General features: G+C 42.4%; 3 protein-coding genes across 3 annotated transcripts in view; all 3 read left to right on the forward strand.

Moving 5' to 3' along the window:
- The window catches only part of rbm10 (RNA binding motif protein 10), a 10,180-nt gene extending 2,962 nt beyond the window's left edge, over positions 1-7,218 (forward strand). Inside the window, exons 6-23 of the mRNA XM_035656449.1 lie at positions 442-515; positions 1,480-1,566; positions 1,699-1,759; positions 1,872-2,030; positions 2,327-2,487; positions 2,670-2,767; positions 3,027-3,114; positions 3,232-3,436; positions 3,553-3,662; positions 3,760-3,841; positions 4,196-4,287; positions 4,387-4,575; positions 5,018-5,212; positions 5,441-5,497; positions 5,652-5,846; positions 6,036-6,083; positions 6,171-6,226; positions 6,430-7,218. Of these exons, the coding sequence (XP_035512342.1) occupies positions 442-515; positions 1,480-1,566; positions 1,699-1,759; positions 1,872-2,030; positions 2,327-2,487; positions 2,670-2,767; positions 3,027-3,114; positions 3,232-3,436; positions 3,553-3,662; positions 3,760-3,841; positions 4,196-4,287; positions 4,387-4,575; positions 5,018-5,212; positions 5,441-5,497; positions 5,652-5,846; positions 6,036-6,083; positions 6,171-6,226; positions 6,430-6,520 (2,048 nt within the window). The 3' untranslated portion in view covers positions 6,521-7,218. The remainder of the gene's footprint in view (positions 1-441; positions 516-1,479; positions 1,567-1,698; positions 1,760-1,871; positions 2,031-2,326; positions 2,488-2,669; positions 2,768-3,026; positions 3,115-3,231; positions 3,437-3,552; positions 3,663-3,759; positions 3,842-4,195; positions 4,288-4,386; positions 4,576-5,017; positions 5,213-5,440; positions 5,498-5,651; positions 5,847-6,035; positions 6,084-6,170; positions 6,227-6,429) is intronic.
- A 151-nt stretch (positions 7,219-7,369) lies between these two features.
- Positions 7,370-10,935, forward strand: lrrc23 (leucine rich repeat containing 23). Its single transcript, XM_035656450.1, has 8 exons — positions 7,370-7,806; positions 8,700-8,809; positions 8,953-9,073; positions 9,171-9,312; positions 9,618-9,745; positions 10,191-10,327; positions 10,418-10,622; positions 10,701-10,935. Exons 1-8 carry the CDS (start codon positions 7,717-7,719, stop codon positions 10,740-10,742), a joined length of 975 nt encoding a protein of 324 aa, XP_035512343.1. The 5' UTR covers positions 7,370-7,716; the 3' UTR covers positions 10,743-10,935.
- A 659-nt stretch (positions 10,936-11,594) lies between these two features.
- Positions 11,595-12,060, forward strand: part of tktb (transketolase b) — a 7,466-nt gene continuing 7,000 nt past the window's right edge. Inside the window, exon 1 of the mRNA XM_035657197.1 lies at positions 11,595-11,860. Within this exon, the coding sequence (XP_035513090.1) occupies positions 11,754-11,860 (107 nt within the window). The 5' untranslated portion in view covers positions 11,595-11,753. The remainder of the gene's footprint in view (positions 11,861-12,060) is intronic.

Here is a 12,060-nt window from a genome sequence, read left to right on the forward strand (position 1 = left end):
TTACATGTTGTGGACAAACATGAACGTGTAAGAATGAACTCACCGACAGCATTAAAACTGGACCCTGCCGTAGTGCCCTGGAGCCTGTGTGTGCGCTTGTGTGTCTGTGTGTGTCTGTTCTGCCTGGGTGCTTCATCATTCAAAGCCAAAGAGCTCAGACTCAAACTGATGAGTGGGTAGGATTCTCCCTCTCTCTCGCTCTTTCCTTGACCCTGTTGAGATACTTGACATTGCGTCCTCCCACCCTTGCAGAGAATTTGACAGTGGCTCTCCACTTCAAGTGTGTTATTTCCAAGGGAGAGAGGAAGCAATGATTTATTTCATTAGTGCTGATACAGGGTCTCTCTCTCTCCTCTGGACATGAAGCACTAACCCCTCACTGCGTTGTTGTTATGTTGTTGTTGTTGTTGTTCGGTTACCATGGCGCTGGGCGGTGTCCAGGTCAGAGCCGAGGATTCGCCTTCGTCGAGTTTAATGTCATACAGGAGGCCACCCGCTGGATGGAGACCAACCAGGTCACTCTCCCCTACACAGACACACATACACATATATATATATATATATACACATACAATGGGACATATGGGTTAATATCAGAACAAATGTACAGTCACATCATGCCCTGTCGCACACAATGCATTCCAGTATGGTATAAACATACAGAGTGGAGAAATATTTTTTGTCCCCGAGGTAGGTAGGTAAGTTTTTATACTTCGAAGGAAATTTAATCTTTTCTTTATACTTACACAGAATTCCACAAACAGGCAAATTCATGTTACTTCATGCTGACGTCTGTCTGTCTGGGGCCCAACGACATAGTTTTCATAACTGGACCCTCCCAGTCACATTTGCTCATCATTTGTCCAAAACAAGCTCCTCTTTTTTAATAGAGGACTCCTCTTTCTTCAGTGACATGCTCTCACTCTCTCTCCTAAGTCTACAGTACCACCTCTGGGATAGTAAGACAGTGTGAATATAATTTCTCACGTGGTCTATTGTATGTTGAATCAGAGCCACTATAGTACTTCATTTTCTTGTTTTTTGAACCTGTCATATCTGGGTCATCTACCATTATTACATCTTTAGGATGGAGCTATTGTCTATTTGGGGGCGAAGGTGGTGACAGTGGGATGGGATGTGTGGAAAACTGTGAAAAGGTTTCCCCTTAAGGGGGGAGGGATGACACAATTGAACAAAACACATTGTGTCCTTAAAAATGGACACCCACACACTACACATACACCATCACAGTCCGTCCCAATTTCCTAAAGCTGAAGGTTGCAATTCTCTGGTGTCCTCTTTCTTTCAGCCTCAGTTCTACTCTCTTTCTCTCTGCCCCCCTCTCCCTCTCCCTCTCCCTCTCGTCCCTTTCATTCTCTCTCATCTCTTGTGAGATGAGGCCTTTCTCTGGCATGTGTGGCCTAATTATTGCTGATAATCATTATTTGTTCCCCCTCCCTCTCTTTCTTTTTCTTTCAGGGTGTGCTGCTGATTCTGGGACAAAGAGTGTCGATGCACTACAGCGACCCAAAACCGCGTGCCAATGAGGACTGGCTCTGCAACAAGGTTGTGTGTGTGTTTGCATTGTGTGGCATGCTTATATGAAAATCTAAATTTGTATGTGTGTATTGTATGCATGTATATCAGTCACTGTAGTAGCACATTCTTTTAACATTAGGTCATGTAACATTTCAACAGTGTGGTGTGCAAAACTTTAAACGGAGAGAGAAGTGCTTCAAATGCAGTGTGCCTAAATCAGGTAAAGTTTAACCCATCTACTGTAAATATTACACCTATTCTCCCTTTAAAATAACACAAGTTCTCTATCGCCCTATAAATAAATAAGAAAGTGGCATGTTGTCTTTCCCCAGAGGCTGAGCTGAAGTTGCCCCAGTTGCAGAGGGATTTGCCCATTGGTCTTCAAAAGGAAGGAGCCCAGGGCTTATTGCCCTTGCCAGCACCCTACCACTCTTCTGGCCCTACTGTCAACCCAGGACAGGCCACACAGCAGGCAGATGTTGCCAATGATAGTAAGTCCATTTCTTTACATTTTTCCCACCATGGCAATCTCTTCTTCTTTTAAGACAGACCTACTTTTTAAATTTTTTTGTTTTTAATTGTTATTTGTGGGTTTGAATTATGTGTACTTTTGGAAAGTATTGCTTATTATAGATTATGACAAATACACTGAAATCATGTTTTTAAACAGTGTTTGGTTACCTAACTATAGCTTGCAAACCCAGAAGGGGTAACACTGTATTACCTGGTACCTGAGTTGTTAAATCTTGTGTTAAATATAATATTCTCTCATCCTCTCCTACACCAGCTCTGATACTAAGAAATCTTGGTCCGCATACTTCATTGGAAGCCATTTTATCTGCTTTGGCACCATTTGCCACTCTCTCCCCTTCGAATGTTCGCCTAATCAAGGACAAGCACACACATCTCAACAGGGGTTTTGCCTTTCTACAGCTCTCTACCATAGTGGTGAGAAACATGAGACCAACACACACATGCATAAGTGCAGACAGATGTATTTAAGAATTGTGATTCACCCATATTTAACTAAAACTGTATTCAGATTTAAAAAAGCAAAACATACGCACATAGGCAATTACACACAAATTCACCCACACTAACTCACAAGTCTTTGTATGTTTTATCAACAGGAGGCATCTCAGCTACTCCAGATCTTGCAGGCGCTCCAGCCAGCTCTCTCTATTGACGGGAAAACTATTGTGGTGGAGTTTGCCAAAGGCTCCAAACGGTAAACACTCCCACACCCGAACTTGGCCACAAAGAAAACACAAGAGTACTGTACATCACTGCTATCGCACCAATAATAATATTGTAGGTCCGAATCAGCAATCAAAATGTCACATTGAAACTGTGAATAAAATGAATCAGCTTTGGCATACCTAAAACAAATTAGTAGCTAAAAAATAGTGACTGTTACATTCTAGCATCACAAATAAAGCTCACCAGAAACCCACTAAAACCTTCTCTGTACCTCTTTTCCATGCTAGTGATGTGTTCCTGACGGATGGCAGCAGAGTGAGTGCTGCAACAGTGGCCAGCACAGCTATAGCTGCTGCACAGTGGGCTGTCACGCAGGTAACATGTCTAAATGACTCCTCAGCACAGCAAAGAAAACACAAGGGTGCAACTCATCTTTTTATTGATTGTACTCTGGTGTTTTTGCCTCAGTTTTAAAAGTCTTTTCATTCCCAGACTGCTCAGAATGGATCAGGTGGAGGCCAGAGTACAGATACAGCAGTGTATCAGCAGGGGGCAGCAGTAACCTACGGCCAGGAAGGAAATGAATACTCTGGGCTAGACGGCACGACTTTCAAAACCCAGGCTGATGCCAGGGTTGCTGCTTTGCCTGGTGCAGGGGCAGTCCTGATGGGGGCATACGCAGGAGGAGCAGCCTCAGGTTGGTGTCACATATGCCAGTATACAGAACACATCACCCATATGATCTATATTGCTGTATACACTTGAACTGCAGTAGAACTCAAGCCACCTGTTTGTGTGCTTGCCCACGTGCAGCTGCCCTTTTATCTGATGCAGTGACATCTGGATCAACAGTCGTGCAGCAACCTCTCACTCATACACAGACAGCTCTCATCACCACAGCTACCACCACATCAGTCACACAGGTACAATATTACTGTTTGATTTTCTTCTTTACCCTTGTATTCTTGCGTTGTTTTATACCATTACTTTCTTGTTTTTAAGAGTTCTGTCTCTCCACAGGTTGAGATAGTGGGAAAACCACAACCAGCTGCTCCCAGCCAACCTGCTACCCCAGGCACTGAACACGAGCTTCAGCAATACCGTAAGGCTTTGTGTATCTAGTGTTACCTACAGGCGGAGAATTTATTTGTGGCATTCAACCCCAAAGGGGGAGTGCAAAAACAACTTTAAGAAATGAGAATTGACTTAAAAAAAGCGTTGAATTAACATCTTCACTAATAGCTGCAAATAGATGTACCTTTCTGACAGACATGTCAGTCAGGCCACTCTTACAAACTAACCAAACTTGTCACTGCTAAGTGTTAATTCTGTCCTTATTTGAATGTGTATGAATCACGATTCTGCTGATTAATGGTCAGTCTAATCTTTGATGATAAGTTAAATATTTAAATGTGACACTAAACTTGAGGTAAATGTCCTTTGTCTATGACTGTAGCTGTGCCAGATGTGTCCACATACCATTATGACGAAAGCTCTGGCTACTATTACGACCCACTCACAGGACTCTACTATGACCCCAACTCCCAGGTAAGGAGTGTACTGTGACCTAAATAATAAAGCCTGCAGTTTTTGAAATTCATTTGTTCTCTTATTCAGCATTTCACTCTGGTTTTCTCGTCTTTGCAGTACTACTACAACCCTCACACTCAGCAGTACATGTACTGGGATGGAGAGAAGCAAACCTACATTCCTGCTGCTACTGACCAGTCAAATGCAGAAGGTGCTCCCATGAGTGCAGCCCCTTCAGACTCACTGTTTGCTTCCCCTGGCAGCAAGGAGAAAAAAGACAAACCCAAGAATAAAACTGCTCAACAGGTACTCTACATGCTAGATACAAGTTCAAGTACTGACAGTTGTGCACAGAACATTTAATTTACCAAAGGATTACAAAGTAAACCTTTTTGGCTTGTTTTGCTTTTTTTTTTATTTTTCTTGATCTTTTAAATTTCAGTACGTATGATTCAACACCTCTGTTAATGGACAAAAGAACAATACATTCTTATAGTATCATACAGTTCAGTTCAATTAACATAGTATGGCCAAATTTACTGTAGTTATTTAACACCTCTTACACATTCTCAGCAAAACATTTTAAATGTAGACTTCACCAGTGTAGTATTTATTGAAGGGCTAATGTTCTACATGTGTTGTTTGTATTGGGCCTTCCATGGGAAAACAACATTTCAAAATTGTAAATCTTCCTGTGTTGAGTCAATTTAACTGTGTAACTTATATCTCTTGGGGCTTATATTAATAGATTGCCAAAGATATGGAGCGCTGGGCGAAGAGTCTTAATAGACAGAAGGAGAACATGCGTTCTGTCTCGTCCTCCCCTGCTGTCGGCTCCACAGTGCTGCCACCTGGATACACTAGGGCACCTGGCCACAGTCGCCTAGATGACCGCCGAGAATCTGCTAGTGCTGACGCAGGCTATGCTGTTCTGGAGAAAAAGGTGCATGACCCTTTCACAGACACACATGCTCAGCTATAAACACTTCAGCACCTTCAGGACAGCAGGGTATCATAGTGGCTGGGGAGGGGGGTGTCCATCAGCCAGAGGACTCTTACTTAAGCACCTATAACCACTTGTCTAGTGCAAGTAATGAGACAATGTCTGCATAAGATGAGGTCTTGTTAAGTGACCTGGTGATCCCACTGACTTTGCTTTTCTGTCCTGCAGGGGGCACTGTCTGAACGGCCTCAGATGTTTCTTGACCAGATCCGACAAAGTGCAGAGGTAAGGACCTGGTCACAGTGATCTGCTTGTTCTGTATCTATGTTTGTCTGATTTTACAGACAAACATATGTTACAAGCATGTTTTCAAGCATACTACCATTATTTATGTGTCTATTTACTCCTCGGTCTTTGATCTTTGATCTTTTTTCTGTAGCGTTCCCCACCTCAGCAGCCAGGCCTGGTCCCAGCCTACAGTGGAGAAACTGACAGCGAAGAAGAAGGAGGCGAGAGAGATGAGAGGGAAGGGAGAATGACTGACTGGGTTAAACTGGCCTGTCTGCTGTGTAGGAGGCAGTTCCCCAGCAAGGAGGCCCTCATCAGGCACCAGCAGCTCTCTGAGCTACATAAGGTAGTTATAAAAACGGTTTGAAACATTGTATAAAGGATATGGAATACGTGTTCACTCCTGGCTGTAATTGTCTCATGCATTCTTTACTATTTGTTATCTAAAAGGTGTATAAATGACACAGTTGCAGCCTTATTTCATTCCTCTTGTAATCGTGTCTAAACTTGCACTTCTTTACCTGTCTACTCTCAGCAAAACTTGGAACAAAGAAGAGTCCAGCAGGAAGCTGCAGGAAAAGAGGTTGGTCAAACCTCAGAGTTGGACTGTAGGAGTTGGTTATTTTGTTATTGAATGCAGTTAATATTGATTTGATTGTTTTGGTTGCAGAGACTTTCTGATGGACCTGAAACTCCCGATCCTAAGAAGAGAAGGTTTAACCCAATGTAAGCAACAGTAAAGTAACAAACAAACAAGACTCTACGTGTTGACGGTGTTTGGTGTGCCGAAAGTGCTCATTTATAAAATACCGGATACTACCATGCATCGTTCTTCATGTACTGTTTAAATCAGGGTTGTTAACTATAGAGCTATATATGGTGATTTTCTTCATTTTCCACATTGTTTTATTCTCTTTTTGTCTCTTTAGTGATGGGATCACAGGCACTAGTCTTGGTGCCAGGATGTTGCAGGGAGGTGTGAAAAAGGGGCTTCTATTGCGCAATATGCAAGTGGAGTGAGCAAGTCACCCTGAAGTCTCAACATCCTGACCCAGAAAGGACAATGATGAAGCCTAGCACGCAACACTTCACCATTAACATTGTGTAGATATCTAAAGATAAATCTCTTAATTTTGGTTTGACATTACAATTACCTCAACAGTGGTAATACACTCATATGAACTGATCCTGTAGCAGTGGATGTCAGGATATTGCACAGAATGCACTTTTTTTGCTTTATTCCTGAATGATGCAGTTTTGAGTTCTCACTTGCTTTAGAGCGTGTGTGTGTGTGCGCGTGTGTGTGTGAGTGATAAACAAGCTTTATGTGGTTGGGAAACATTTGCTGTAGGAAAATGAAAGATCAGTAGATCTTTATGGCAGCAAATGGGATTTTCTAATATTAATGTCTATGCACCATAGAGTTTTTTTTAATTTAATGCTATATGCCATGTCATTCAGTGAATGACTGATCTGGGCATGAACTGTGTATACATTTTAAAAAGAGACTGTGCCCTCATAAACTGTACAGAGCCACACTAACACTAGTGTGTAGATGAAAAGTGACTCTGTTTGTCATATTGCAGGTATGAATTCACAATGTAATACATAGTTATGTCTGGAGAAAGTAATTTTTTATTTCTGTATGTGTTCAATAATGTGACTGTGTTTCATCAAGCTCATGTAAAATAATTAAGAATAACACATTTTCTGCAATCTCTATGATTGATGTCTTGTGTGGGCAAAGCCAGTAAACTGTAACTAATATTTCAACATTTAACTTGAAATTTCCAAAGCAGTGTTTTTGCAAAACGGTGGTTAAAAAAAAAAAAAAGAGGAATATAATGTAACTCTTGCTGTGAGGTGTGTAATGCAACATCTTGACCTGCAGACACTGTACAGCTCTTACAAAGCGCATTTGTTTGCACTGGAAGTTTGTTGTGCTGGTTTGCCGCTGAAGAGTTCCCATGGCAACAACCACAAACGCGGTTTGTTCGTAGGGACCGTCAGACTCAAACTGCAGTCAGCTTTATCAAAGAGCGAACACTAACTAACCTTACTGCTTTAGTTTACGTGGTGAGTTAACGTTGCTTGGTCTTTATACTGGTTTGTAAAGTTACAAAGCTGAGGTAGTAACGTTAGTAGCTCACCTAACGCCAGTCAGGTAAACATTATTAACAGCTAACGCCGTACCGCTACTGGCCGAACCGAGCAGGATGTCCGAGGTGGAAGAAGATGTGGGCTTGTCGGATGTAACGTTAGAGGGAGAGGAAGAAGCCCACAAGGGAGTCGGAGAGGACGAGAAGGTATATTAGAAACGTGGGGGACTACTTGTGACTAAATATAGACAGTAACTGTGTTCGGCCCACTTGTTTTACAGTAGTGCGACCTGCTACCACAGAGGACAGGTTTGTACTGGTGGAGTAACTAAAGTCTCTCCTATTCCCATTAAAATCCCTGGTCTCAACCCATTAACTACCCCAGTGGTTTTTTAAACTCCTTTCAATGAACTGACACCAATTACACCACTTTCTGTTCCAGGGTCCCCCATCAGAAAGGGTTTTTTCTTTAAGATGGTTTATTACATCAAGTGTATTAAACCCATGACCAAAATAGTCATGAATTTTGTCCTTATAGTGAAAATAAATGATTCCCTTTTGCTTCGCACCCCCTGGAACCTTTTCAAGGACCCCAATTTGAAAACCACTGACCTATCTTAATCATAAGTAAGGTCATGTCTTTGAGTTGGTCAAGTCTTCCTCGCACTCCTTCTTTCACTTTAAGGTCCCAGAGGACTCCAGGTCACGAAAAATGTCACAAAATGCATTAAATGCTAGTTGGGAGTATGCCGTTTAACCCTCAACATTTAAGGAAAGGATGGGGTCTCTGGAAGGGGCTTGCATTATCTAATCCTAAAAGTAAACCAACCACTTTTTTGCCCCTGAAAGCTGCATTTTGCTCCCAAAAACCCCACAAACAATGAACAACTTCAGGTTATGGGTATTTAAGTTTGGAGTGAGCATAATTTGTAAGTAATCTACATGCGAGGCTCCACTTTTATGGCAAAAAAGTTCCACGGGTGGCTAGTGTTTGGGCTGGGTCCCGTACAGAAACATTGGTGAGGTCCTGTAATCCCCTTTGAGTTAATACTACCAACAATTCGGACTAAAATAATCCTTTGATATGTTCCATCTCACAGGTCCAGGTTTGCCATTTGACCCAAGAAACCATAGGTCAGGGACTCTCACTGCTGTGCCGAACAGGAAATGGACTTGGACATGCATTTGTCAAACTGGACCTAAAAGACAAGTAAGGGGGCAAAAAAAAAATATACTCAAAGCAAATTGTCGACCTTTGCTCTGTAACTTGAAGTTCAGCTTATGCTCCTTTAACTGTGCCTATGTGTTTGACTTTATACTAATTTACCCTTTGTCATCACTTCTACTCCTCAGAGGACTGAGTGACGTCGCTGCAGTCAGCAGTTTCATTCACATACGTTTTCTGGATTTATCCAACAACCACCTCACTGATCTTTCTCCTCTGGCGTCTCTGACCCAGCTGCTCTGGCTGAAGGCAAGGAGCTCTCGTGTTTACTCATTTAGAAAAAGCACATCAACAAGGCTGTCAATATCATTCACACTAAATCTTGAATGAAACTCGTCTTCTGTAGGTCGACAGTAATGCGGTGGCATACTTCAAAGGGCAGCCTTTCTCTCAGTTACCCTACCTGCAGTGGTTGAGTATGACCGTGAACCGGCTAACGGACCTGGACGGGCTGGTCGGTCCTTCCTTGGAGAGTCTCAATCTTACAGGTTTATGTCAGGATAAGTGCTGTTTATGATACCATGTGAATGACTGATAATGTATTAAGCTACTCTGGAGTTTCCTCAAGTGATGTCAGGCAAATGAGGAACTACCACTGGTATTTGACTTTAGAGAAATGATAACAAGACGTAAGAAAGTTTGTATCAGAAGGGGTTTTACTATCCAATGTGTTACTATTCAGTCTTAGGTATAACAAACTCTTATCCATCAGCCAGGTTTTAATCAAATATCTGGTTCCTAATGTATTATGTGGAAAAAGGCCTTGACTGGATGTTTTAAACCTTTCTGGCAGGTAACGGTATTCAGAGAGCGAATCTTCAGAGCGGCTGTTTTGCCAACCTGGTAACTCTAGAGCTGAGAGGAAACCAGTTGGACACCACTGGTGGCATCAGCCTTCCAAACCTACGGAAATTATATTTGGTAATGAAAGTACTATGATTTGGTTGAGGCTGATCCATTAATGCCATTATTAAAGGTTCAGTGTGTAACATTTAGGAGGATCTATTGGCAGTGGTGGAATATAATATGCATAGGTATGTTTTTATTAGTGTTTAATTATAATTAAAAGTGTTTTTACCTTAAAATAACATAGAGGGAGTGGGCCCTCTTCTAAAGAGTCCAGCATGTTGAACCACCTTGTTTCTACAGAAGCCCACAACGGACAAACCAAACACTTGAAGAGGGCCTTTCACATTTTGCGCAGGTTTTACGGCCACCTACACACTTGACAAGCAAGCTGTATTTAGTTCGCTGCAACCTCCAACCTCACCGCCAAATGCCACTAAATCCTACACACTGGTCCTTTAATACCCATGAAATGACCCAGAGATCAGACCGCCTGTAACTATTCTTGCCCTCCATTCAGGCCCAAAATGCAATCAAACGTCTGGAGGGTTTAGAGAAGTTAGAGCGCCTCACCATCCTTCACCTTCGAGACAACCAGCTAGATTCTCTGGATGGCCTCAGCCCCAACATGAAGTGTCTCCAATATCTCAACATCAGGTACACAGTTTATCACAAAAAGGAGAGACAGTGGTGGTTCCCATCATTTGATTCAGTAAAACACTGAACACACTTATGTCTCCGTCTTAGAGGCAATGCCATCCTAGATGAGAATGCCCTGCAGTGCCTCCGGTTTTTGTCAGAAACTCTGCGAGCTTTGGTGCTTTCTGAGAATCCTCTGGTGGAAACGACAGACTACCGGCTGAGTGTACTGATTCTCCTGCCGCAGCTGGAGCGACTTGAAAAAGATCCCATCTCCCATGAGGAGAGGGTTGAGGCCCAGGAGAGAATCAAGGTAAAGATAACAATTCTCTGCGTGGCATGGTCCGACAAAAGCTGCCCCTTTGTCCTAATGTCATGTATGTCATTTCAGGAACTTAGAGAAGAGGAAATATCTGAGCCCAAAGATCTGTAATGATGTCAAAAATGAGGAAGTGTTTTACTTCCTTGAAAATACAGGCCTGGTGTGTATAAGTGGGTGACTGTGATTGGTTTAATGAAAAGTAATGTATATGCTGATAGAGATACACCTCACTTGTATGATGCACTTTGTCTCTTACACACATTTGTACATAAGTCATGTTCTTAAACCAATTATCTGTTTTTGTCAACAATAAAATGAAATGAAAATGTTATTTCTGATTCGTCTGTTGGCATGTGCAAATACAGGTAATTAGCTGGCGTTACAAAGCAGCGTGTCAGTGACTAAGGAATAAGAAATGAGGGAGTATTGAACCTTGTGTTTCCCTGAGTAAGAATGAGAGGGCAAAATCGGCAGGCAGCATTTCCCTATTGGCAGCCATCCAGCTGTAGCTTTAAAGGGACAGTGACATGAGATGTATATGTGTGGGAAAACAGTGCAGTTACAGTGTGGTGTCCAAAAAGGGCTAATTATGCACATTATATCATATATATATATATCATAATTAATTCTGATCATTAGTGGTCAGACATAGTTTTAAGTTGTCAATAACATTTCCACTTCAGCATTATACTGTTGCATTTTATTCTTAGTCTTACTCACTAGTGTTAAAAGTGGTGGATGCAATTTCTGTCGTTGTATTAAATTCATAACAAAGCCAGAAAAAACTACAGTTCTTCACATTGTGGTGATTGGATAATTTAAATGATAAGATTTTTATCTTTCATGAGCTGAACAAGATTTGTGAAAGCAACCTGTCCTGCGCAACTTAACACCACAACTGTCCCTGCAAATGATTGGATTAACTTGGGTGGGAGTGGCTGTGAGGAGACATAAGTCCCCATCCTCTGTCCTTCCTCCTCCTCGGTTGTACTTTCACCGGGCAGCTAGCAGCGGCGTGGCGCAGCATTGAACTTACGACACCTGGAAACGACTTGTGTGACTGAAATAACCCAAATTAACCATTCAAGCGGTCGCCATTCTCCCTAAAACAATCCAGAAACCATGACTAGCTACCACAAACCCGACGAGAAGACCCTGCAGGGGCTGAAAGACGTCGCTAACAAGCTCAGGATCCACTCCATCAAGGCGACGTGCGCCTCTAACTCTGGGTAAGTCATTCAGAGTTATGTTAGCCGGAACTATTAACTATTACTCGGCTCCGTAGCAACGAAATGTGCCACATGTCGTATAGTTACTGTAGCAGACACGTTTTCACCTGCGGGGCCCGGTTGCACGTGCTGCAGGTTATGTTCACGCGGTGTGGACGTTGCTAACATCGAGCAACCGTTACACGAACGTTACATGAACG

The sequence above is a fragment of the Morone saxatilis genome, unplaced genomic scaffold (assembly GCF_004916995.1).
Source record: "Morone saxatilis isolate NCDOM2014 unplaced genomic scaffold, NCSU_SB_2.0 Contig15, whole genome shotgun sequence".
In the NCBI taxonomy this organism is placed as follows: Eukaryota; Metazoa; Chordata; class Actinopteri; family Moronidae; genus Morone; species Morone saxatilis.